Source organism: Chamaea fasciata, unplaced genomic scaffold, assembly GCF_029207755.1.
Source record: "Chamaea fasciata isolate MVZ Bird 193981 ecotype frontalis unplaced genomic scaffold, bChaFas1.0.hap1 SCAF_12, whole genome shotgun sequence".
Lineage (NCBI taxonomy): Eukaryota > Metazoa > Chordata > Aves > Passeriformes > Sylviidae > Chamaea > Chamaea fasciata.
In genome coordinates this window covers 10,327,880-10,354,665 of record NW_027094097.1, presented here as the reverse complement: position 1 = coordinate 10,354,665, position 26,786 = coordinate 10,327,880, and the positions used below count along the sequence as shown (strand labels likewise).

General features: G+C 41.9%; 1 protein-coding gene across 3 annotated transcripts in view; it reads left to right on the top strand.

Annotated features, from left to right (window-relative positions):
• Positions 1–26,786, top strand: part of RANBP10 (RAN binding protein 10) — a 67,166-nt gene that overhangs the window by 4,987 nt on the left and 35,393 nt on the right. For 2 of the 3 annotated variants that reach the window (XM_066194559.1, XM_066194558.1), the window contains exons 3-4: positions 12,059–12,100; positions 12,860–12,912. In XM_066194559.1, the coding sequence (XP_066050656.1) occupies positions 12,059–12,100; positions 12,860–12,912 (95 nt within the window). The remainder of the gene's footprint in view (positions 1–12,058; positions 12,101–12,859; positions 12,913–26,786) is intronic. The other variant, XM_066194560.1, reaches the window with a different exon arrangement.

Genomic DNA, 26,786 nt, shown 5'->3' with positions numbered 1-26,786 from the left:
AGAATGTCCCAAGGTCCCTTCCTGTCCAAACCTCTCCATGAATCTGTGGATGGCTTGCTTCCAGCATTCCTCAGATGAGCAGATTGGCAGAAATGTCTGTGACTCCTCTGTTCCTGAGCTGCCACAAATAACTCAGGCTTTTATCCCGGTGCTGTTTGTAACAGTTCAACCTTAGCTGTATTTGAAGCACTGAACTCTTGTCCTCTCTCCCTCCGGTACGTGGTTCTGTTTGGTGGTGATTTGTCAGCACATCTCACAGCCTCTGTTTCTCCACTGCATGATCTCTGCTTGGTAAACAGGAACAGAGAGAGACTCATCAGGGTAGGGCAGCCAACCCACAGCGTAGAGGCTGTTGTGACTCACAAGGACAAGTCATCTTTGTTGTCCTCTTTATGCTGGGGCAAGGTGAGCTGTCTGTAGGTGACAATGCGTGTTCCTGACCACCAGTTTGGTTTCTTGACTGGTTTTACCTCCCCCAGCCACGTGCTGGGTTGTGGTGGAGTGTGACTGGGGAGGACATTCCAGAGGCCAGCCCTGATGATGCATGGGTTCTGCATTCTGGCAAAAGTCACCTGTCCTGCTGCCTCCTCTCCATTTCTGAGCTGCTCCTGGAACAGACAGCCCAGCAGCCTGTGGATTGCCTATGCTGTCTTTTCTGGGAATGATTTGGTCTTGGACTGCTGCTTACTCACAGATACTTTGGTGTGCTGGCATCCTGAGCTCTCCAGTGGGGACAGAGCCACTGCCTGCCCACAGTGATTCTGTGCAAATACAGCAGCTGTGCTCTGTGGGCAGAGGAGGTGCCGGGGGCCCAGCCCTCTATACCAGGGCAGCCCAGTGGTTTCATGAGGAGTTTGAGCATCCCAGGAAGCATGTCAGTATGGTTTTTCTTTCTGCCATGATGTGTTTTTGTGTGCCAGCACTAGAGACTATGTCATGAGCTCGATTGTGCTCACAGTCTTTTTTTTTTTGCTGGATCAGTTCTTGAAACAGTGACTTTTGCGTGAGGTGGAGACCCAGAAAGGCAGGAGAGGGAAGCTGGAAAGACATAAGCCACAGGGAATGCTGGTATCCTTCTTCCAGCACCATTCCACAGTTGCTTTGGGCTGTGCAGCCTGTTGTCCAGAGGTGTTGTTCAGCGCTAGCTTATGTTGAGGACAGTTTTCTGGGAGAGGGAGAAATGAATTCTTTGAGGAGAGTGGCTGAAGAGCTAATCGAGCTTAGTCCATACCGTAGCTTATTTAAAATCCTCCTTTAGCTTTCATACACAAGTGCACCATAAGCCAGACTTAAAAATAGCTTAGTTTCTCTCTGACTGAAAAAGAAAAATAAAGGTCAGATGTGTTGGTTGGTTGCAGTCTGTACATTAGTAACAAATCATCTGCCCCTTTTCCTTGCTTATGTTTCTCCTTGCCAACTTTCCATTTCTCCTCAGCATATGGTGAGTGTGATGACTCTGTGAAAAGCCTTTTGCTCGTGTTCTCTAATGGGTTCCAGATGCTGACAGAGGCCTGTCCATGGAGAGCTGTGGCAGCATTGGCTGCTTATGCTCAGACACCTTGGGGTGCCCTGCCTGGCTGGATGTGGCTGTAGGGAAGGGTAGGGGTATTCTATAGGAACTGAGGATTTCTTGCGTGATCCCTGATTTGTCACTGGTAAGCCTGTAAATAATTGATTTCTTCTCCCCCCCCCCCCCCTTTTTATTTTTTTTCTTCCTGGTTTCCAAGAATCCAAAACTAGCACAGAGAGGGGGGTGGTTCTGATTGCAGGCAGGTCTGCTTGTTTGAATTTATGCTGTTCTGCAGACACTCACTTAAGCAACCCAACAACCCAACACATTAATAAAGCCCCCAAGTAGATTCCATAAACAGTTTCTGCCTTGTTCCCATTTGCAGATTGCCCAAGCAAGTCCTTCTTGCTCAGCTACCAACTGTGCCTTGGTGTTCTCAGATGCAGAGACTCATTTTCTGCAGAAGTTTCATGTCAATTGATGACACCTCATACAAGTTGTTATTTCTTTGTCATTGTATTGCTACACTCTTCTAAAAGGGAGCAATATTGAGAGCAGTGTAATTTTCAGTGTAAAGGAGTTAAGAGGTTGGAATATCTGGTTTGATAGCTTTTTAAATTCCTTTCTTTTTTATCAGTGAAGTGGAAATTTAAACTGAGTGTTTTATAGCAGTATCATGGGCCATCCATTGTAATAGTCAAGTATCAATTTATCATTAAAATATTTTGTGAAATAAGGCAATGAAATGGAAGCAGTGATGGTGATATGTGACTTTTCCATTTGTAATGTGTGGATTTAGGTATGTCTGAGGTCTGAGATTTCCTAGATTTCAGACTGTGATAATTGTTTTTGTTGTTGTTGGGGTTTTTTTTGTTCAGCTTCTTATGAAATTTTGCACAGTAAAGAAGAAAAATTTCAGGAAGGGGTTACTTTTGTTTGGTTATTTTTTCCCCTCCTTCTTCTATTTCTGAGAATCTGTTATAGAAAAGGTAAAAAATGTGACTAAAGCAAACTCCAGCAAAATCAACATCTTTAGAATACATGTAAAACATTACTGTGCTCAGTTCTTCAGAATATGTTTGCAGTTAAATCACAGAATAGTGGGAACTAATTATTTACATATTCTGAGCTTGCAGATCTAAGGAATTCTGTTTAATAATTAGATTTTGTAAGCTGGATAACTTTTATATAGGGAAAACCTTTTTCTTTCACTCGAGAAGCCTTGAAATGATGAACTGCTGAAGAATTTATCATGCACTGTGAAGCTTTGACTCTTTTTCTTCAGCTGTCCACTGAAGCTGAATTGTGTTAATTGTGTTATATCGACTCTGTGGCCAGATTCATTTTTTAAGTTGCTTTTCTAGCAATGGGATTTACATTGTACTTGTGATATAAGACTGGATCTCTGTTTCCACACTACAATATCTGCCTGCTTGTTTACAAGTTCTTTGTACTGATGCTCTGGTGCACATGAAGCCTTTGTCCCTTGTTGTGGAGATGTCAGTGTGTGAAGATCTGTGAGTTCAGCGTGTGGTGCTTTCCCAGTGCTCTGACTCTGCTGCTAGTTAAAGAGAAATTTAATGTTCTTATTTCACCAGGACATCTCTCAAAACTTCAGGTGTTACTTTTTCTCTGAGATATTTTCCACATAATTTATCCCTCCTCCGGATCTTATGTAAATATTACAGCTACTTCTTTCTGTAATTTCCTTAATTCTTAGCAGGTAAATCCTTCTTTCATAAGAGTTGTTACCATCCAAGCCTAAACCAGAGGAAATTAGCCTATAAGGATGTGAGAATACCCCTTAAGAGACAGCTAGCTGGTGGTGGAGTGTTTTCTTCTGATTTGGGTATTGCATTTATATTGTTCCTTCTGTTTTTCAGAGGGAAAAACAGGGGCTCAAGGTGCATTTTCAATCTGAGTGTCTGTAATGATGGTCTGAAATGCAAGATTAGTCACCAGAATGAAATAGTCTTTAAATGACTTGCCCTCTTTTGGATGCCTTTTTGTTAGACATTTGTGATAACCCTTAGCATCTTTATTTACAGTTTTCTGGGCTTTGTTCATGGCAGAAAAAAGTTCTGTTGCTTAGACTGGTAATCAAACAATCTTAAGACCATTCAGTCGTGGAAACCTGTTTAACTTCCCTGATATATTTTCAGTGCCTATGAGCAGTGCATTTGGAAGTGAGGTTTGTTAATCAGCAGGACAACCTGAACAAAAATCCTACTTATTCAGTTGGGTGTAACCAGAATAAATAATCAGAGAATGAGTATCAGTAATGCTTTGTGCTGTTCCCAGACTTCAGGCACCATTTGCCACTGAGATAGTTTGTGTGTGAACTTTGTTGGGCATCAGCTGACTTGGAGAATGAGTCAGCTGCCAAGAGTGAATAAAAATAATATATTGGTGGGACAACTTTGCTTCAGCTACATTTGCATTTGACCACAGGGTTTGGGGTTCTGTTGGATGTGGTGATGCTTGGGGTAGCAGATGGAGAAACTGGTTATTCTTGACAGACTTTAGTGGTGATTTTACCCTGGTGGTGCTCGTATTGTGTCTTTTCTTTCTTAAACGATGCTCAGGTCAAGTCTGCATCTGTGTATTTTCCAACTTTCAGTGTTCCTACAAACACTGTTAATCTACATCATCAGTCTTCCTTTCCTGAAGGTAGCACAGACAAGCGACGGGTTTGGCCCTTCTTACAGCTGGCAGATACCAGTTGAACGTGATCCTAAAATTGGAAGGGAGCTGGGAATATGATACCTTGGTCTGTCAAAAATAGCTTTTCATTCTTCCTCTGTCATTTTGTCACTAATTACTCATAACCACCCTGAGAAGATGTGTTATGTTACCAGATTGCTGCCTCTCAGTTTAGTCCTGCTCGCTCACCTTCCCTTCCACAAGCTTTTAAGGAGTCTCTGCCTTTCTAAATGCTGATGTACAGTGGACTCCTCCTTGCCTCAGGATACTTGTAGTTGTTTTTAATGAGCTATTAAAATTTTATTTTCTTCCCTTTATCCCTTTCTTTTCAGCCTTGCATTGTCTTTACTGACCTCTCCCTGGGGAATTGGGATTCTTCCTGGAGCCCATCAGTGCTGTTTCTGAAGCACCATCACAGAACAGCACAATATGCACAAATAAAACCAGAACCACTTCCACTCTAGAGATTATATTCCATTATGAAGTAGTTCCAAAATATTTGTTGTTAGACTGAGGAATCAGAGACTGTTGGAATCCAGTATTTTACATGCCTTAGGTAATTTTTTTAAACAGATGTAACTTGTTTTTTCACTGCCTTAAAACAATGTTCCCCTTCCCCCACCACAACTGCGACAATGTGGTTTCAAGTGGTGAGTTGATAAGGGTTATCATTTCTAGCCACTCTTTAATCCTGGCATGAAGTCAGGACCCACCTCAGACAAGAATGATAGTTCAGAGCTTTGCACAGGAGACTGTGAAAGTCTCTGAAATGCCACCAGTGTGGTGTATTTTCACCTCTGACGTAATAATTTAGTTAGTTTATTTTAGATTTGACTGAGCGTATTGAAAGAGTGGGGTGCACGATAGCTAGGAGGACAGGATTCCTACCACATAAGTGTGGTTATTAGAAAAAACTGCAGGATACAGGAAGCCTTTGAATCACAAACTTCTGGAAGAGTGGAACATCCCTTGTTTAACCCGTGGCTCAGTGGAATTGCTTGGCTTTGGCTGAGCCACGTAATGTCAATCCCAGGAATTTCTGCTGCGTGTTGTGTTCATGTTGGTTCACAACTGAGCAGGGAGTGACTGCTTTACTGGAAGTCATGGCCTTCAAAACAAATTATTTAACCTCTCTGGTCTTAACTCTTTCATGTTTGGACCTTGGTGCCTGTTGGCATCCTTGGCAGTCTCGTTCCAGCCTCCTGTAGTATGCCAGGGTGGGACTGGCTCTGGAAGGAAGAGTTCTGGGCTCGTGGCCATTACCCAGCCAATGCTATACCAGTGTATTTTTCTCCCCTTTGTTTCCCCAGCTTTCAGATGGGTTGAATTTTGTCTGCCATCTGGGTGAACCTCACAGCCACTTGAAAGAAGAGTGGCAGGGATTGTTTCACCATCCTGACTTGGTACCTTTCAACAGGTTAAACAATAAATACAGGGGAGACCTCTGTTTATTATGTATACTGTCTTTCTTCTCCTGGCAGAGCCTTAATAAATCTGCTTTGCTAATTGTCAGCTAGTGTTAGAGATGAGTACCCAGTCCAAGTTTATTGGAGAAAGTCATGCAGCTTTTTAGGTGAAGAAATACCTCCTTTTGTTTAAAGTATACTGCTTGTCTCAGTGAGGCCCATGGGCTAATTGCTTTTTCCCTCTTTCTGCCCTGCCTTTATTTTGCACATAGCAGTGCTTCTCAAGTGCTGAGTGCTTTCCATGGAGGTGTTCTTTGCTCCTGGGATTCTTGAAATTGAAGAATGTAGTGCAGGTCTACATGAGTTCCATTGCTGTGTTCTCCTCTGTTCTTCTTAATGGGTTCTTCAGTCCTGCACTGGAAAAGCCAAACAGATGCAAATCCCGGAATTTCAGCATTAGCCACTTGCTGTCAAGGGGCAGATCTGTTCTGAAATTTTTCTGCTGGGTTCACAAAGATTTTTGTGGGTTTGCTCATACAAAGTAGCTTTAAACTACACAAAAAACTTTTCTTACGTTGACTTTTTGGCAGTTTCTGTGAGTATCATATTTGTTCTGGAGAAACATCTTTTGACTCAAGGAATTGCTTCTCATATGGGTGGATTCCCCTTCTGGGACTAACACAGGCATCAGTGTCTCCTCTACTTCTATGACACTGTAATGCTTAGAACAGCCTCACTGAGAGATCTCTTTGTGTCAGTTTAGGTCAGTCAAATGTTGTCACTCCTGTGAAATAACTTTTCCCTTTGTTTTACAGATAATTTCTGCCCAGTGACAATATATAATTCTTCCTGACTGAGTCAGTGCATTTGAGATCTTTAATATCTTTAATTCAGAAGTGCAGGCAGGATTTTGGTTTTCCATCTCTTTTCCAAGGGAAAGTCTTTTACTGACAGAAACAAAAAATACATTTTTAAAAAAAATTTACAGCTCTAAAATGCAGCTTTGAAAACATCTGCACTGCAGAGTCCACCACCCAAGTTGTCTTAGGAGCCAGGAGTGAATACTGTCTTGTTCAGATGTCACTGTGCTGGAGCAGAGCTACATGTTGGTGTTTACTGCTGAAGTACTTGGGAACTGGGAAAGGACCCAAAAAGCTTTGTGTCTTTGAGCTTAATCTTAGCACAGTTATAATGCTGTAAGAGCTAGAGGGAAGAATCCTGGGAATCCTGCTGGTTGTGTGTGGAGCCAGCATCTTTGACATGAGACCTTTTTACCAAGGTCCTTCATCCTTCTGCTGTGGCCAGGGAGAGGCAGGGTGTGGATAAAACAGGCAGAGCTGATGTGGCTGGTGCAAAGTGTGGCTGATTCAGTCACATTTTCTGAAGCAACTAGTACTGGGCAGGGCTGAGGTGAAGTAGGAGTCTGGAAAAATTTGGTGCTATGGTAACTGCCGAGGCTGCTGGTGAGTGGAAACAAGACTGTTCTGACTGAATCACCAGCATGTGTCTGTGTTTATTTTTGTCAGTCTGCTCTATTTGGAATTGGTCTACTGATGCAGCATTTTTGAGGCTTCAGATTAGGTGTGGGGGGCAGTTCCAAGTATTCAGTGTTCACTGCTGAGGAGATGGTTTTAGGAGCTCACTTCTGCTTAGCTTTGCATCTTACCTACGATGGATAATGGATATAAATGTGTTATTACCCCCAAAATTATGTTTTTCTCAGTTTGAGACTGGGTGCTGACATTCCTGTGCATCCCCCCCCCCTTTTTTTTTTTTTTTTTTTTAGGAGGCTCTTTGAACCTCTCAAAAAGGAGCTCCAGTAAAGGGATACCCCACAGAGAGTCCGTCCACACCATTATGGTCCAAAACCAGGGGTGATACAGGCAGGCTGTAGAGATTTATGTTGAATGACATTGAATATCAAAATGGATTCATTATTAAAAAAAAAAAAAAAAGGCAGTAGTTTGCTCTTGATGATGCCCACAATTACTGTTTAACTAGTACTGCATTTGTTGCATACACAAAACTGATTTGGAACATTTGGAATCGAGGAAGTGAGAAGCTGTTCTGCACCAAGAAGTTCAGAAAGCATCTGGTGCTTTTGGGGGTGGTGGAGTTGAAGATTAATTTTTTTTCCCCCTCCCAATTTTCAAGAGAATAGGGTGATTTTTTCCCTCTGGGGCTTTATTGATCTTAAAGCTTATTTCATCCATTACTTCTGGATGTAATTACATAAATTGATTGTAGATGGGAAAAGCAAAGTTGCACTTTCTAAAACAAAACCCAGCAGTCAAGTCTGTGACAATTTGAAGTTCTGGATATAAGCTGTGGGCTGTGGATTTGAAACTGAGCATGGTGAGGGAGTCTGTTTTTATTTTAGGTTGTCTGCAAATTCTGTCTACAGTTCTACAGCCATTATGGTCTTATTTTTAAAGTTTGTCTTGAGCTTTAAATGGGAGCAGAAGTTGAAGAGCAAAAAACTGTGAACCAGGAAGGTTTGTGGTCATGTTCCTTTGTTTTTTTTAGCAACATATTTCCATAGTGTTGTGTATCTAGATTAAAGTGTAATCTTAAATTTAGAATTTGTGGAGTTGTAGTCCTTGATTTTTATAAAAATACAAGCTTCCAATCTCAATTTAAAGCTATGTTGTCTGAAAATGGAAAGATACTGTTGTATAAGTTTTTCTTTGGTTATATGCATCAGATTTGCTGTTGTACACAAAAGAGGGGGGATGAATATGCATAAAAAATAATGAAGTTAAGCAGGATAAGCCGAAGTGGGTGATGACCTATTTTATCTGAGTTTGACAATTAGGTTATTTCCTCTAATTTCCAATGTTTTCCTTGGTGTTGCCACCCTTATGGTGCAATACAGTGCCGAGACCCAGCAAGGGATGGGGACAAAGGGCATCCATGGAAGTGCTGCAGCTGGAATTGCAGAGAAGCTGTGCCAAGGCTTCTCTGCAGAGGTGTCCTCTTTGTTCAGTTCTAGGTCTGCTCATGTCAACAGCAGCAGATGTCGAGGCCGAGGAGCAGACAAGCACCCTCAGGCAATAAGGAGGGATGGAGTTGGCCCGTGGCCCTGTGCCAGCAGAGCTGTGCTGTGTGATACTGAAAGGAAGGAATCTGACACCTCCACATGACAAAGTGGCCGCAGTTCTACAGTGTTTTACCTCCAGCTGAGGCAAATAGATCAGGACATAAGAAACATCCCCTATGCCAAGAGGCACATCCTGCTCTTTGAACAAAATTTCTCACAGCCAACAAGTTTGGGAGGTCTGGAACTTGGTGATGTGACCTGGTGAGGTTGGTGGGGATGGTTCTGCCAGAAAAGCAGAATAATCTGCTCCTGGACAGGTCTTTGCTAAGTGTTCCAGACCTGCCAGTGTCAGGATGAGCTCTCTGGTGTTATTGCTTCAGGCTTAGATGGTGCTTTTACATTGAGTTGAAGCAATTGGGTACTTTGAATCACAGCTCCCCTCAGGCTTGAACTGCTGGCAGAGGTGGCACTTGTCATTGCTCTATAGAGCTGAGTGCAGTTGCAGCTGTGGACTGGGATCCTGGCTGCTTGCACACGTAGTTGGAAAAAAACACATGGCAAAACCCACCATGTAGTAAGGAAATCTCTGTGCACAGAAGAGTCCAGACTCAGTAGAAATACAGAAACTGAACAAGGACTCTCTTATCTACCAGTGCACTAAGATTAGGTGACAGGGAAGAGCTGGAGTAGTCCCTGCAGATATAGGGGAATGTCTTCCATATTGTGCCTGGAAGGCTGTAAAAATATCCCAAATTCAATTTATTACGGATGCACATATGTCAGATGACGCTGTGAGGCTGAATTTTTAGATGCCATAAATGCCCGCTTTGGAGAGGCTCTCATGAGTCAGGGAGCTCATGAGGATGTAACTTCTGACTCGTGCTCTGAGCAGTGCAGCAAGTATTTACAGCAAAGGTGTGTTTAGAAGTTGCTCTGCAGCACTGGCCATAATCACTCATGTTTGGAATCCTTTGAGAAGTGCTATAAAAGGCCCCCAGACCCTGCCACTTCAGTATTTATTCAAAAACCTCAGAACCCAACAACAAAAAAGCAAGGAAAAAAACCTTATAAATGGAAGTTTGTTCAAGAATAGCTAATAAAATTAGAAGGGTAAATACTTTGAGATGGTACAGAGACTCTTTACAAAGACATTTTATTGGAGGATCAGACAGTTGACAGAATTAGACACAGGGATGGGAGGCAATAGGGATAACACACCCCAAAAGTTTAAATTTTATTCAATGAGAAAAATTGAAAGAACAAACTTTTAAGCTTAAAAAAAAACAATAAGGTTGACCAAAATGAGTTGAGGTACGTCTGGCTAAAGCTCTGAAATTTTAAAGGAATGTTTTTCCTTCCCAACACATCAGGGATGGGAAGCAAGCTGGAGTGTCTAAAACCAAGAGATAATGCTGGAGCTCTTTTTATGAAGAACTCTGAAAACATAAGAATGTTTAGAGGCTCACAAATGCCAGTATTTTGCTTTTAAAAGATTATCATTCTGAAGTAAAAGAGTTAATACAGCAACAATGTCATTTGTCGACAAAACACATGCCAATCTTTGTTTTTAAATGATAATCTGGTTCCTGTTGAAGGATTAATACAACAACCCGTAAAACACAGGAACAGATCGTTGGGGTTATGCATTCAAGAGTTCTAAAGAATGAAATAGCTGAGCAAGGGGCTGTGGTGTGTGACATTTAAAAAGTCTTGATTACAGAGAAGTGTGTCTATGGGGTTTTTTTCTCCCCCAAGGGATCCAGAGGAATGAGATCACATAGTGCTTCCTCTAAAGTCTCTTCCATCTTTGAGATCTCTACATCAGAGCAGAACCTTCCTTGTTGCTTTTCTTGAGGTGAACACGCAGGGCTTAGGGCTGATGTGCCGGGCAGTCACCACAGCCTGTGCAGTGTGTGAGTTCAGGGCTGTGGCGCACATCAGCAACCAGTCTTTCCTGGATGATCTTATCTCCTTGACCACTAGGAAGAGAGCTGGGTTTAGCTGGTATGATCACATCAGGACTTGTGTATGTGTGTGGCTCGGGGAGGTCTGTTTTCTCAGCAGGGTCAATATCCTGCTCTGTGCACTGCCAGCTGAGAGTTTGCTGCCTCTTTGCTCTTCCTGAGCAAAGGAAGGGTCTGGATCCTCTGGGAGCTAGTGCACTTCAGAAACAGAGCATATTTTTTAAATAAGTGATTGACTTATTTTAAAGCACTGTAAAACTGTGTTTCAAGGATTTGAAATCCAGAAGGTCATGCTACCAAAACGTGGGGTGTACAAGAGAGTTGGCCATGTTTGCAAAAGTGGTCTCTCCTCCCAGGTAATGAATAATGGCACAAGAGGACATGGCCAGAGGTTGCACCAGGGAGGTTTAGGTTGGATATCAGGAAAAATTTCTTCATGGAGAGGTTTGTCAAGCACTGGAAGAGGCTGCCCAGGGAAGTGGTGGAGATATCACTATCCCTGGAGGGATTTAAAACATGTAGCTGTGGCACTTTGGGATGTGGTTTAGTGGTGGGCTTGGCAGTTTTGGTCAATAGTGGGACTCAACAATCTTAAAGGTATTTTTCCACCAAAACAATTCTATTTTGTGATGTTAAGGAAATTATAGGCTAAGATTTGACTAACTTGTAGATCTCTAAGAATTAAAATTTCAGTGTAAACAAAAAACAATCACTTATTGCCATTTTCATGTGACAGTAACTGAGATGGCGAAGTCAGGGACAGGGAACAGTTTCTCCAGGGGACGTAATGCACATAACATGAAGAAATGTAACTTTGGGGTAAAATTCTGAAATTATATTTTCATACCTTTGTAATGTTTTATGGAGCTGGTGGCCAAGGAAGCCACAGGAAGAAAACTGATAGAGTGGAAGCCTGTAACCCACTTGGATTCTTACCTTTACAAGAACAAGTGTTAATTTCAAAGCTCAGTAACCTAAATATATGAGAGTGTATTGAAAAAAAAAAACTGAGCTGTGCTACCAGAGGATATTAAGAAAATTACAGACCATGCAAATTAACAGAAACAGAAGAGACAAAATGAGAATGTGCGTAAGTATTGCAGTAAGAAGAGGAGACTTTGTGAAGGCTGATTTTGCCTTACTGTCCCTGTTGGATAGGTGCAAAATGATTCTTATGAGGGCAGAATAAACAATCCAAACTTAATACAAAAAATGTTCTCTGAGCTACCACTTAGAGTGCAGGGTCAAGCTGTGTCCCATTTCCATGGAAAAGTGAGTTCAGTTCTCATCTGCAGTCAAAACATAAATGGAATAATAGAGATCAGGAGGGGGAGGAATAGAAACCAAAAGAGAGAACATTGTTATGCTGTTATCTGTAATAATCACCTTGTGTTGTGTGGTGCTGGTGGCTCTGGTTATTCCCTGCTTCTCAAAGAAGTTACAGAACTGGAATTGTACCAGGAGCACTGAGGGAGAGGTGAGCTTCCATAAGAACAGCTGAGTAGACTGTGATTAACCAGCCTTGAGAAGACGCCTTTAGGGGGTAGGGTGTGAATCAGGACTTCAAAATCCTTAAGAAAGTAGTCAGGGAAATGCTTTTCATCTCTCTTCCAATTTTAAAAATGCAAGTACAAAGAAAAATAGTTTGGACAGGAATTGAATGGGGAGCTATGGGATGTTGTGTTTTCAAAAGGCTTACAAAGGTTCAAAAAGTGAGATTGTGTAAAATATATGCTGAGCAATGAAAGAGTGTTCTTGGAAAGTACATCTGTGTGTTCTGTCCTCTGCATCCACTATCAGCTATTTTTGGAGACAGTACATCAGGCTAGACAGACATCTGTCCTCATGTACTATATCTGCACTTAGGTGTATTTTTACTGTCTTGTTCATCACCTATATAAATACGTTTTTTTCTGATATAGGAGTAAAAATATCTCACAAATACCCAATTGGAAGTTAAATTGCTGATTGTTGTCTAGTTCTTTTCCTATCAATTAAGAGCTAGAGAGTATCTGTAGTTGTACATTGGAAAGCTGTCAGTTACTAAAGGAGACTGACATTTTATCTTGGATTCAGTAAAAGATATGAGTAATGGAAAATCTTTAGTAATTTTGTCATTCTTAAATAATTTGTGTGTGGGTTGGGTTTATTTTGGTGCTATATTTCTGTTGCAGGGAATCTTGTGTCGTGACCATTCTTTTGCTTGACTGATATTTTGTTTGGTTTTTTTTTGAAGGTACATGGGAATTGGACTTTCTGCTCAAGGAGTCAACATGAACAGGCTTCCTGGTAAGTCACCGTTAAGGTTTGTTTTGATTTACAATCTGTGTTAAATGTTAATTGGCAATAAAGGTTTTTCTTTATATATATGAGTTATTGAATGTGTGTTTCTATTAATAAAATTACATTACTATAATTGTCTTATATCTGGAAGTTTCAACCTATTGAGTATTATCTTAAATTGAGTTACTCATGTTGTCAATGCAGCCATGATGATTTTAGCAGATAACAGAAATTAAAACTAAGGACTAATGGGCAAGATGATGAGCTTTCAGACAGGCAAACTCTTCTTTGTGTCTGAAAAGTAAGTAGGAAAATCTTCTTGCATTTAATCTGTATACTCCACTTGACAAATTTACATGAAAGAATCTGAAAATGACAGGATAATTGGCCTGTTGTATTGTCTGTCTTCTTTCTTTCTTCCCACTAAAAGACTACAAAAATGTGACAGAGTGGTATTTCCAGTTAATATTGTTGCTTCTTTTGTTTGAAATGTGTGGTTTTGGGTTTGCCTCTAAGTTGTTTAAGTGGCTTCTTTTTAGAAATGAATAATTGGTAATCCTTCTTTGATAGTATCCCATCTATTGAGTAAAATAACAATTTCTAGATATGTATTTACACAGTGACTTCTAAGCCATAAATTCTTTCAGCTGGGGTTTGTATTTGGCAGAAAGTAAATGTTCTTCAGATGCCAGAATGAATGACAGCTGGTCAGTGGTGGGGGCTTCTTTGACCTTGGGTGTTACTTCTGGTGAAGTTGTTTTAAAGATGAAATCTGTGTTCAGCCCTTGCTATGGATGTTGGTGTCTCAAAAGGAGAATGTTTTGGGAACGTCCTAACAAAAGAAAAGATCTGATAACTGTCTTGGGGAGAAAGGTTTCAGTGACACCTGTGCTTACAAGAATTTGCATCTTACTGCAAACTATGTTTGTTAGTAATTGTTATGAAAACTGCACCAGTCAGTCGTACTCTCTGTACACTTTCTCTCTCCCCAGTCCTCCTGATCCAAGTGGGTTGTGTGCCATGTACAAGGCACAGCATGAATCTAGTCCCATCATCTCTTTCCAGGGTTGAAATGCTTGGAAATGGGGTTGTTTGGCTATTAATGGAGCCTGTTCTGTTCAAGAAATGGCTCTATGGCATGTGTGATGGAAAGGTGGGGGGAATGTCTTGTAGACTTGGCCTTGCAGATGGTTGGTTGGATTGTGCTTAATTTAGGATTCTCCTGGGTTATAACACAGGTGCACACATGGTTCAGTACTAACCTGAGATGGTGTGTACTGAATGTCTCAGGTGTGCTGTCCTGAAATTGAACAGCCAGCGTAATTTCTTCTTTTTTTCCTTTGGTGACTAAAAATTATCCAAACCACTTCTGATAAATGGCTTTAAAGGCCAGGAGTTCCATGGGCACCATTTGTGGCCAGTTTGAGTCAAAGTGCCTGTATACCACTGTCATTTCTAGAGCACATGTGATGAACATGGAATTCCTTTCTCTCAGTGAAATAAAGCATAAAGTGAACTTGAGACTTGAGATGGTGCTTATTTAGCAATGAATTGTACAAATTTGATCCTATGAACCTGTTGTTTGTTTGATCACATGCAGATTATGCTGCCAAGAATCATTCTGTGGTCAGAGTTAGGTCACTCTCCCATCATCTGTGTAAGATTACCTGCATGGCTCTGTATTACAGCTCAGTAATTATCTTCCCAGCTTTTGGAGAACGAGTCTGATTTTATTTTTTTAGTATATTGTTCAAGTAATTGAAGTGAGAAACATATTTCCAGGCTTAACTGTTATCAGGTCCGTCAGAGCACAGAGTAAGTGAGAGCTCACAAAGAAGTGACAGACTTTGGAGTCTTGACTTGGCTTCATGTCAAAGTGTAATTTTAACTTTTTGTGACCTGAAACCCTGCCAGGTTTGTCTCCTTAGACCCTTTCTAAGTCACTTCTGCTTTAACAGATCGATTTTCACTCAGTGTACTGCCAGGGAAGCGTGTAACCACTACAAGTGGTGGTTGGGAGCCCAGAGCCTGGTACAGGAGCCAGAGTTGCTCCCATTCTAGTTCCCAGTTTCACTGGGGATCCTTGGTGGCACCCTGGGAGTCCTGATTCAAAGAACAATCTTGCTGCTGGGTTCTGTCTCAAACTCTTCTTCCCTCCACAAGGACAAACACTTTGGCCACATCCAGTTCCAAGTCAGGGCATTTGTGCTTTATTGCCAAATTTATTTTGGCTTCAGCCCAGCTGAGTGCTGGTGGGGGTAGTGCTGAGCTTTCTCTGAAGGTTACAAGTGTGATTGGAGCCACATGAGCTTGAGTTCCCTTAAGTATCCCTGTCTGCGTTGGGAATAGAGACTGCTTTTGATTGGAGAGTTCCCTGTCCGTGTTCGACTCAGGGTTTCTTTGTCCTGCGCTTTGAAATTCAGTCAGCATGTCTGAAATAATTGTGGGATTATTATTAACTATCAACTTTTATGACCCTGACATAATCTTGGATTTTTAAATTTTCTTAAAATACATTTAGAACATTTACTAATAAGCATTCTGCTTTAAACCAGTGGCTTTTAGTGAAATGTCTGCTCGCTTCTTTCCCCGCATTAATTTTTTTTTTTTTTCACTTGTGCTCAGCATTTTGGTATTTGAGGATGAAATTACATGTTGCAGCTGAACTGATCTAACTCCATGTCATCAAAGGAGAGAAACCTGACCCTTCCCTCCTCCCCACCTGATCTGCACAATCACTCTTCTTCCCTGGTGCAAGCCTTTGGCTCTGGCAGTTGTCACCTTGGCCAGGCCACCTTTCAGGCCAGGCAGGAACCTGCCTGCCTCTTGTGTTAGGGTTGTGGTGGGCTGGTTCCTAAAGGACTCATGGAGCAAATGCTCTTACTTGTGCATCCTGCATGTAACATATCTGCATCCTTTTTTAAATTTTATTATTATGATTTAGCACTCAGTCCAGTAAGTTTTTCTGAGCCCTGCTGAAAGTGCAGTAGTAGTTTGCTACAGGTTTCACCAAACCTTCACAAAACAGTAAGATGGTAAATGTCCTGTCCTTAACGTGGATGAGATTGCACACTGGAAATCACTCTCCCCTGCCTGTGATGTTCTGCATTAGTTCAAGTCTTCATGCTGTTGAGAAGTAACATTTCATTTGTTTGGGGCTTTTGAGGGTAACCCAGCAGGAATATAGAGCCAGGCAGAGAGAGGGAAGGACGGATGAATCTCTAAGGTAGCAGCAAGTTCTTAATTGAGCCTAAAATGCTGTGAAATCACACCCTTAGGGATACCTTGCTTCAGTTTCTTAAACAGCATAGATAGGAGCTGACCAAACACTTTTAGAGACTTTAAACACCCTCTGGTTAATAAATTACTTGCCCTGCTCTGCAGCATTGTACATGCTGAAGGGGGTGCCAGCTTTCACTCACCATTCTTTGGTTTTCAGAAACATTGGTAATTTTTTCAGCTTGCTTTTCAAACAAAGGGATACTGCTTGGCTTATTCATTATCTCCCTGCTTCAAACTCTCTGTTACAAGAACAAGCTTTCAAACTCAAGAATGTTTTATAGACTTGAATTAGTGTGCAGCCAGATAAATCAGGAAAATTTGGTGTACAGAGACCTGCCCCCTATTGGGGTTTGGCTTCTGGGTTTGTAGTGCTGTGAGCCAGTCAGCAAAACCAGAAACATTTTGTACGGGTGTCCTGAGTCTTTTGTTCAGCAGAAGGTCCTTGTGAGCAACCCATTTATCTAGACATAAAGATAAAATAGAAATGAGCCCTGGGAATTAAGAATTCCCCATGCTCTCCTCCTCTGTGAAAGCCATCCTTCATCCTCAATAAATGAGCACATGGACTGGGCTTTCCATTTTAGCTTTGTTTGGAGATCCTTTCCTTTGAATTTTCTTGCTGATAGGTTTCTGTCGGTAGGACTTTATTTCTTCTCAGCTTATCTTACATGCTGTCAGAGGAGATGCAAGCAGAGGGAGCAAGACTGTTGAGGACTCTGTCCTCCTGTTCCTTTCTTTGAGAGGAAGAAGTTACTTGTTTCTTCCTTAGGGATGTTCGCAAGGGTTTTTCGTGCTGGTGTGCTCCCCTCTGGGAGCAGCTAGAATAGGGAGGCTGGGTAGGTGTTGTATCATAAAATCATAGAATGTCCCAAGTCAGAAGGGATTCACAAGGATCATTGATTCCAACTCCTGATCCTGCACAAGTAAAATTCTCATTGGAAGATATTATTCCTCCTCAGAGTTGGGGATGGGTTTCTGCAGAGACTCTGTATGTAGATTTTCAAACCTCAATTCTACAAGGCTCTGGCAGCCTCATGTAACTCCAAAGTTAATTGTGTTACAAGTGGGAAGTTCCGCTAAAGTCTTCCAGGTTTTCCTTCTAGCCAGTTTTGGTTTGGTTTATTTTTTAAATTCCCCCCCCCCCCTTTTTTTTTTTGTTTGTTTGTTTGTTTGTTTGTTTGTTTTTGTTTGTTTGTTTTTTTTCTGATTGCTATGGAATCTTTCTACTTTGAATGTGTTTAAGCAAGTTTTCAGTTTATGCTTTGGTTTGTCACCTTCTGCAACTCCACTGACAAACAAAGGACCTGTGCTGAAGGACTCAGTCCCAGTGCTAAATGTAGTAGTTATAGAAGCTGAGACCTCACCAAATCATCTGATTTGAAGCTAATTCAATTATGCATTAGTCCTGCCTGACAGGTGTGTGTCTAAACCAGTCTTTCATTATTTTTCTGGCAACTTCTTTCAACACTGTCCTTATGTTGGAAACTTTTCCTGATGACAAAGCTGAATATCCCATGTAGTCTGAGTCTATTCTTGGATCACGTGGAGGTGGAAAATAATTAATTTCTTTCCTCTTTGTACCTGTATAATGAAAACCTCTATCACTGCTTTGTGATCTTCTCTGCAAATCATACATCCCTGGCTCTTCACCCTTCCCTGTTTGTCAGGTTTTTTTGATTTTTGTAGACGTTTTCTGAACATTTAATCACTGGATGTATCACAAGCCACCAGTATCTTACTTTTTGTAGTAAAAGAAAGCATTAAAATTCAGCGCAAGTCCAGGAAGTGGCTCTTATCCCATCTTGCAAACAAGGGCAAAGGAAAATCCTTGCCAAACTTTCACAATTCTTAAGGCTTCAGCAGAAACAGGAGGGGAAGAAGCTACATGGTTACCTGGGAAAAGAAGGCCTTTGGCTTCTAAAGCAATCAGCAAAAGCTCTGAAGTATGGGATTAAATACATGAACAGTATGTGGCAAACAAACAGTGAATCAGTCTGCTTTCAGAGCCTCTTGGCTACATCAGCAACTTGGACACACTGCTTGATTTTCTGTCTTTAGAAGTAATTTCTATTAAGTTTATTTATTTATGCAGCTGATGAAGCTCTGGCTTATAGTACCTTCTGGTGTTTGTCCTGCTGCAAAGCTCGTTCAGAACTAGTCTTAAAAGCAGTTGTCCAAAAAGGCATGTGGGGTTTGCACAGGGTGTCATAGCAAAGCCTTAGACAGGTGTTAGTTACACATGCAGTGAGTCCTTCAGCTGGCTGTGCCAGTTCCTGTCCACAAAATTGCTTATGCCTCTGGTACCCTCTAATTTATCCTATCAAACCAGTTTGTGGGGCTGAATGTGAAATGGGTCACGTAATTGGGTTAATAATAATGGATGGGGGGCACTGCTTGATTCTGGGGTTGTTATTAACTTGGATCTCTCCACTTGCCTGGTTAATCACACAGATAATGCAGGTTGAAACAACTCCTTTGGGAAACTTTATTCTCCCAAATCACATAGTTAACAGTGGTCAGAGGTTATTTTTGATAGGAAAATATACCCTTTGAAAACCTCAATTAATTTTCCCCCCAGTTAACAGTTATCCTGATCATGGAGACATTTTTACAAAGGGGCATCTTTCCAGGCATGCTGGGCTGAAGCTAACTTGGCTGGCTGTGTCTCCCTGAATTTTTATTTGGGCTAAGAATTTCTCCTGAAACTTGACTTGGGTCGCCTTTTTGCTGACTTAAATATGTTTTTACCTGAAAGCATCATTTGTACCTCCTAAGAGGTCATTGGTATGTTCAGAAATGGCAGGTTTTAGCACTGCACAGTGGAAGAAAAGAGAGAAAAGTGGGTCAGTGTGATGGGTCAGCTCTGGAGTTATTGAATCCATTTGTGCAAAATGGATTTTTAGAAAAATTCTTCACCATATGAGAGCTTGCATGGGTGGGGGAAGATTATTGTGGTGCATGAAACAGTGGTGGATAAAAAACATACCCGACCAAAAAAAGATACATGTTACAGCAGACTTGAGATTTCTGGCCTTTGTAAGTCAGAACCCTTTGGATTTATCTACATGAGTCTCTTATTTTTGGAGAAGGGGTTTATTTATGTAAGTTAATCTCCTGGTTGTCACCACTGCCTGTACTTTTATTTATGTCTTTGGTTGTGCTACCCCTATTTCTTCTAAACTAGAGTGCAAGATGCAATCCAGAATCACAATTAGAACACTCCAGCCGCTAGTAAGGGTTCAATCCACAACACAAGGCTAAGCAATACAGGCTACCCAGCTCCATCTGAAAAAAAAAAAAAAAAGAATTAAAAAATCTCATAGTGGAGGAAGTGTCGTGAGACTGGTTGAAGCTGGTTGTTTCTTTCTTGAATCTAGTCTCACTGTACTGCACCATCTGCTATTTTCAAAAAGGCTTTCATTTATTTTTTTTTTTTTAGTTTAAGTCAAAATTAAGGTCATACTAAAGAAATTAATAGGAAATTTCGGCTTCTTGTAATAAAACAAAAGGACTTCCTTTGAACTTAAGCTTTCACATATTTTTAGTGTTAAGATTTTTTTTCCCATATGGAATCAATCTTGTGTTCAGTGTATGTAAAATGTCATCATAGGAAAGTAATCTATGGAGCACCTAATTTTTGCTTGTCCTGGGCATACACAACTCATTATATTGTTTCTTTTTTCATCTTCACTCTAAATCTATGTGTACATGTATTCTGTGTATATTTTAATGACTGCCCTGCTGCATCATTTGTTGGAGAATCTAAGTTCCTCTGGCATTACTTAACTCACTCTCATCTTTCCTCTTCCTGCTTCTACTCTCTGCAGATCAGCTGAACACCTTTTAAAATTTAAAACAACAAAATTTTTTAAATTTGAAATTTTAGAATTCTCAAATGTATATGGTCTTTATTTAAAAAAAAATAATTTTTTTGTGTCTTTGGGAATCTTTGTCATTTTTGGTTGACTTGTCTGCTGCCTGTCAACTTCAGCTGAGCTCCACTGAACTGCTCAATTGTCTTCTCATCCCATGTCAGCTTCCTGGTTTTTTATCAGTTTTTCAGTTTAGGTGCTGAGTGCACCTCAGCTTGTATGAAAATTCCAGCTTGAATATTGAAACAGATTTGTTGCTTGTGCTGTGCATTCATTCACATCCCATCTTTGTCCCTTAGAAGAACTGGAAGTTCTTTCTTTCCCATTCTTCAGTTTTTCAGAAATTCTTAATGGGCTTTCTGCCAAAAGCTCTGTCCTCACAGGCTGCCCTGCTCTGCACATTTGGGGTGTTACCCCTACAGAGCTTATCATGCAGAGAGCTGAGCACAGCTTGGTTGGGTGGGTGAGTTCTGGAAAATGAGCCCTGTGCTCAGGGCTGATAGTGGCTGAGCTGGTGGAGCACGGGGGGGGTTGGACAGATGTGTTATTTCCTTCGTGATACTTCATGCTGAGGGGTGACACCAGAGTGATCAGGTCCCCAAATGAGGTCTGACCTGGCGCTATCAGGTGTGTTAAGAGGTAGAGAGTAACAAAACCAGCTCCTAAACCACAGGAGTGGGATGAATGACCTTCTGAATTAGGGTTAAATTTAATATCATGTTTTATTTATGGTTAGGTATATGAAAACTAGGACTGTATGAAGTAAAAGTTCCTGCCTTTTTCCCTTTCTAACTGACTTCAGGTCACGTGTTTGCTCATATTGATTGTGATGATTGTCCTGCCTGCAGCCAGAAAGACTGCTGCCAGGCCTTTGGTTGGATTTTTAGGCAAGTGTTTGGTTTCTTTTCTAATTTTTTTTCCTTTTGTTCTGTTCAGTTAGACTGGCTTTGGGCACCCAGAGTTCAGGTTTGACTGGAGAAGCAGACTGAGGCTCCAGCTGTGCTCTCAGCAGCTGTGCCTCACCCTGGAGTAGCTGGGAAAGTGCTTTGCCATTAAAGTTGAACAAAACCATCAATCAGTATTTCAAGGCCTTGGAAAATGACCAAAAAAGTATTTTCACTGTCCATTAAGTTCTCAGGCATCAGTGTGAGTAAGTGATTCTTAGTGCTATCCTGTGCTTTTGCATGCCCTGATTTCTGTGCTGTATCTCTTTCAGAGCTGGGCTGGCCTCTCTTAGAGGTTCTGTGCTCTGTCCTCATGCAGCATGTTCCCAGAGATGTGTGATATGGGTATGCTGGAGCTCCTGCCTTTGCATGGATCTGTCATCCAGCAGGTTGTATTGGTTGTGTGCCGTGTGAAAGTAGAGTTTTCAAAGCAGAGCAGAGATGGCTTTGCACGGTGGGGTTTGGGGTTTGGCCTTCCCCAGTGCCACAGGTTGCATCTCCAGCTGTAGCACAGATTATGGAAAGTCCAGGTATCTCAGTGACAGCTAAGAGTTGACTGGCACTTTAGAGACAGCAATTTAGCTGTCAACACAAGTTGAAATCACAGCACTGCTTGTTTTTCAGATTAAAACAAATTCTTCAATGTGATTGTGCCTAGTATTGGAGCCCTTTGGATAAAAGATAGCATCAGCACAAAGCTCAGTTTCACTACAACTCAAACTGCTGGGTAGCAGCTATTTCCAGTGATGCATAAATATGATCCTCTTCAGAAAACCCTGTTGCTTCACCTTGATTAATACGGAAAGTATTTAAGAAACCTCAGTTTAGAATGTAGAAGTCCTTGATGCAACCTCTTAACATCATGAGGGGCTTCTTCTGGAAGACTTCTCTCTACACAAGGTCTTGTGTTTAGATAAGTGGGTTTTTGTTCTTAATTTTCTTAGCTTGTTAAATACCATTTTAGGGATTGTTTTTAATAGTAACTGGACATGAACCCCCTGCATTCTGCAGTGAACTCTAACATTGCTTTTGGCTGAGTCACTAAACTATCCTGCGTTGATGTCTCTGTAAAATGACTCTTGCCCATTAGTTTGCAAGATTTTGCTGGAAGTTTCTTAATATTTTATAAAGATGTTCTTGCCCATCAGCTGAAGGTTGAAAAGTTGGCCCATAAATGAACATGTGAATTATTTAGTATGATGAGATTCGAAGCCTATGTATGTGATAAACTTTTGATTGTAATTTGTTCCTTACCCCTTCCACTAAATAAATGGAAAAGCCCCTCACCGGACTCCTTTTCCCCATCTCTGTCCTGCATTATTCTGTACCGCTGCTCTGCTTCCCACCCCCTCCACTATGGCGTGTCAGGGAATATAATGGATATGATAGTGCAGTGGTGACCTGATCATGCTGAAGAGCTTTTCCTTTGTAGACAGAAACAACCTGTTCTGTAGCTGCTTTAACCATGGTGTGCTCTTCACAGGACTGTAAATGACTTGCAGCACATCTTGACCTCTCTGGTGTAGCGAAACCCAGATCATGTTCTGACTCTGGCAGAAAATGGCCCCATCAAACTTGTAAGTTAGGAGGACATGCCATCTTTATTCATTCAAGAAAATATGATTTTTGTCTTGATTACTGTATTCTGGGGTGAAGTGCATGCTAAGTAATAGTGAAATTGACTCCTTACAAATTTGTGGGGCTGGTGGAACAGACTTTTCCTGTTGAAAAGGTATTGCATGTATTGCAGCTGTCCAGAGCCTTCTGGTTTTGTTTTTTTCTTTATGAGTCAGTGGGTAGTGCTTTATATAATGGTGTGGTTTGATGTTGTTTTGAAGGCTAGTTAACTTGCAGTGGTTGTTTAATGATAGGACTTGCTGATCTGGTCTAAAAATCACTGTGCCAGATTAATCTTGTGAAAAATTGAATTGTACAGTGTTACTCTGCTTGTTGTCTCTGTGGTGGATCAGGCAATGCTTGTTAGCACCCACATTCTGCTCAATCTCCCAGACTCTTGAGTCATACTGATTTTTGGGTCACTGTGTCCTTTTCTTCCTGCTCTCTGTTAATATGAGAGAGATGTTGTGATTCCTTTTTTTTTTTTTTCCTCCCTCTCCTTTGGATTCTTGCCACACACAAGTCTTGCTGTGAGGATTTGGTCTGAGTTTTGTCTCTTTTACAGTTGCAAGTACTTTATTGAAAAACATGGAATAGCTTTTGAGCCAAAGCTGCAGCCAGGCCTGCCAAAAGTCCTGCACTCTCTGATTAGCATCATCTGCTGTGTCTGTGCAGGGTCCAAACTGACTCTGCTTCATCTGCTGGGACCTGGGGTGAGGGGGAGGCCATGAGCAGCAGTGCCTCACTGGAGTGGATTGGTGCTGTGCTGCTCCAAGGCCTTCTACAGGATTCAGTGGGATACTGCAAAGGTTCGTCAGCCCCTACTTAGAGAAGTTTGTGCTCTATGGGGTAAAGTGGTTTTATCCTCTGTACACGCATTGGTCCTGTGGTGCATGGTTTGGCCTTTGACTGCATTCAGTCATTTTGCCACCTTATAGAAGAAGTAGAAGCGTTGCAAGCAAGAAAAGTTGGGGAGGTTTCTAGCTAGGGCTCCTTCGTGTCCCTGGGTAAGTGGATTTTAGGGTCTTTATTTATTTATTTTACCCTTGACATGTTGTGGGCAGATGTCCAAGCCCTTGAAGTTCTGCCAGGGAGATGCTGTAATGTGTTGAGCACGCTGTTCCCTGGTCCTATTCCTGTCCTGCAGTTGGTGTTGTGACTGTACCTAGACAGTTGTTCCATGCCAAGGCCGTGCCTCCCCTATGCCCACATCCCCAGTTCTGTAACAGAGGTTGCTGTGGCCACTGAGCAGCTGTTTTTGTAGGCCCGTTATGGAAACAGAAAGATGTGTTGCAGCACTAATAGTTGATTTGATTCTAAAGCATGATTGAATAAAGGAAAGCAAAGCAACCAGCCTGCTCTCACTGAAATGTGTGATGTGTATGCAGCTTCATGAGGTTTGGCATAAATACTGTAAAACTGAATGACAGCTGAGGTGCTCCAGCACCTCAGATTCTTCTTGTGGCAGCAAATTTCTTATGGCCACATATTTACAGACTTCTCATGACCAGACATTTGGCTTCTGAGGCTGTAGGAGCTCCAGAGCTTGCTGAGCCTTCCCTTTGCTGGGGGCAAAGGCCTGCGTTCACTGTTCTGGACTGATGTACACCAGAATTGGCTCTGCACATCCACTTGCAGGGCCAAATCCACTGGAAGATGGAGTAATCAACAGAGGGTGATTCCACTTCTCCTGTGGTACTGGCTCCTGCCCCATGTTCATGGTTGTCCTGTACCTGCCTGGGACTGCTTAGCCCAGAACTGTGTAGAAGCAACATCCAACTTCTTTGTGCACCAGATTGCATCTGTTCAGCCTCTCTTGAGCATGCCTTCCCCTCCTCTGACCTCATGCTCTGCTGCTGCCAAAGACCCATAGCTGGCTGAGCAATAGCAGCCTGCTCAGCACAGTGCATGGGGAAGGCCCTGCCTCCAACTGGAACAGCAGCAACTCTGGGCTCTGCTGCTGCCTCCACCCTCCACATCCCATTCCCCAAGCACTGTGCAAGCAAAGTTTGTACATCTGTTTCTGCTGGACTTTGGATTCAATAAATCTTAAAAAATTATTTTGTTTGGTTTATTTCAGTGTGTTGACACAAGTACTTGTCCCTTTGCAGTTAGTGTTTGCACACCACTTGCCCTGGCATGGGCACCTGTGGGAAGCTAGGATTGCTGGCCAGGGGAGTGGGATGAGGAGTGCCACAGGCAAAATACTGGACAAGAATAGAGAGGGGAGAAAATTGAAAAGTGTTCCAAAATATGAAAGAGAGAAAGCAGATAGAAAATTTGGAAAGACTGTAGAGTGGTTACTGGGGTCTGTCCTGAAGAATAAGTCTCAGACTCTCCCATTAGTCATGATACAACAGGAAGAAACCCTATTTACAAATCTTCAGATTCTTTCTGAGGAACTGCCATGTGCCCTTCATATGCCCAAACATGCTCCACCATTCCTTACAGCTTCAGATGTCCCAGGTATCTCTGACTGCAGGGAGGTTACCACTGACTCTGTGGTCAGCAAGGCCCTGCCCTTTGGAGCAGTTTCTTCACCCATTACATTGAATGCTTGGGCTGAGTTGCAGTAGAACGTGTTTCTCCTTTGAAATGTTCATGGGCAGGGAATGGTCCATGTGTTAGTGATAAAGTTCATCTGTCTGCCAACATCTTTAGCCCAGCAAGTGCAGAGCAGGAAGAGTCTGACATGTCTGGCTATAACTCACTGGAAAAGTATATTTTCCATGATCGCTGGGCCTTGCATGTCAGTCCTTTGGCATGTCATCAAAGGGGATCTCAGTACAGATCCCTCTGGGTGTTGCCTTCCCTGTTCCCTTGTGCCTAATGGCAAGTTTGACGTGTTTGAACCTTGGTGCACTGGGGGATGTCATTACTTGGCTTTCTTCTCCACTCTGAATGAAGCATCAGGCTAGAAAAGACGTAGTGAAAATACTGTCCTTAGTAACTTGCAACAGGGCATCCTTCCCCTCCCATCCATCCATCCATCCATCCATCCATCCATCCATCCATCCATCCATCCATCCATTCTCTATATGATGCTCCTCACTTTCAAGGTTGAGCAGCTTATCCAGGTCCTGGTTTCCTTAGGTGTGTGATGTAGCCATGATGCCAGTTTTGCCCAGAGCCTACCAGAAGTTCTGTGTTCGTTGCTGGGGCTCTTGAAGCAGAGAGCTAAATCACCATGTTATTTCCATGGTGTTGAGATATAAATGGTCACCCAGCTCAACAGGGCCACTTCCCACTTGCTGCCTTCTGAGACAGAGTCTGATCTCAGGTACAGAAGTCAGGGTCTGACCACAAAGTCAAGAGTAAACCAAGGCTGATGTCAAATGAGAAAGTTGGGATTGAACAAGGACAGATGTAGGACAGTCAGGGGTAGTAGTAGCACACTACATCTAACTCCAGTGCTTGCTTAAGAGTGAATGTTTATCAATTTATCCTGTAACTGTGTCCTGAAGTAACTCAAGTCCTTTCTACCACGTGTCTGGCATTGCATAATTCTGACCTGTTTATCAAGCAGCAGCAATGGAACTTGCTGTTCATTTTTTTCCCCTATGTGTTGGGATCAAGGTAGTCTGCCAAGAAGGTCAGCATATCAGCTTTTCCTTGTTAGCAGGCCAAAGAGACCTTCAGTTTGGTGTTGAACATACAAAAATGTCTTCCCAAACCCTACTCGTGGTTTTTGTTTTTCTTTCTTCATGTTCTTTGATTGCACAATCTGGGCTATTCTGCATCTTGTTAGTAAATATGTAGGTATATTTTGGGTTTGGGTGTTGAAGGGTTCAATTTAAAGGGATGTAAATTTAACCTCTTTTTGCTCAATAGCCTGCTGAAGTCCTGCCTGTAGTGGTTGTGATCCTATATTTGCATGTTCAAAGTGCTGTCTTCAAAATGAGCTGTAGTGAGAACAGTCTTAGAGTCAGGACATTGAGGTTTTGCTTTGACCACTGCCATGGGCCAGGTGGCCAAATCCTTTCTGTTCGCTGCCTGCTCCCCTGTTTAAAATGATTTTGTACTTTTGAAAAGGGAATGGGGAAGGGAAAGGAAAGAAGGAAGGAACTGTAAACTGGACCCTGCAGGCACTCTAGCTCACTTGATTTCAATCTATAGAGTATAGTCCTTCAGGAGTCCATGTGTTTTATAAGAAAAAGCACATTCT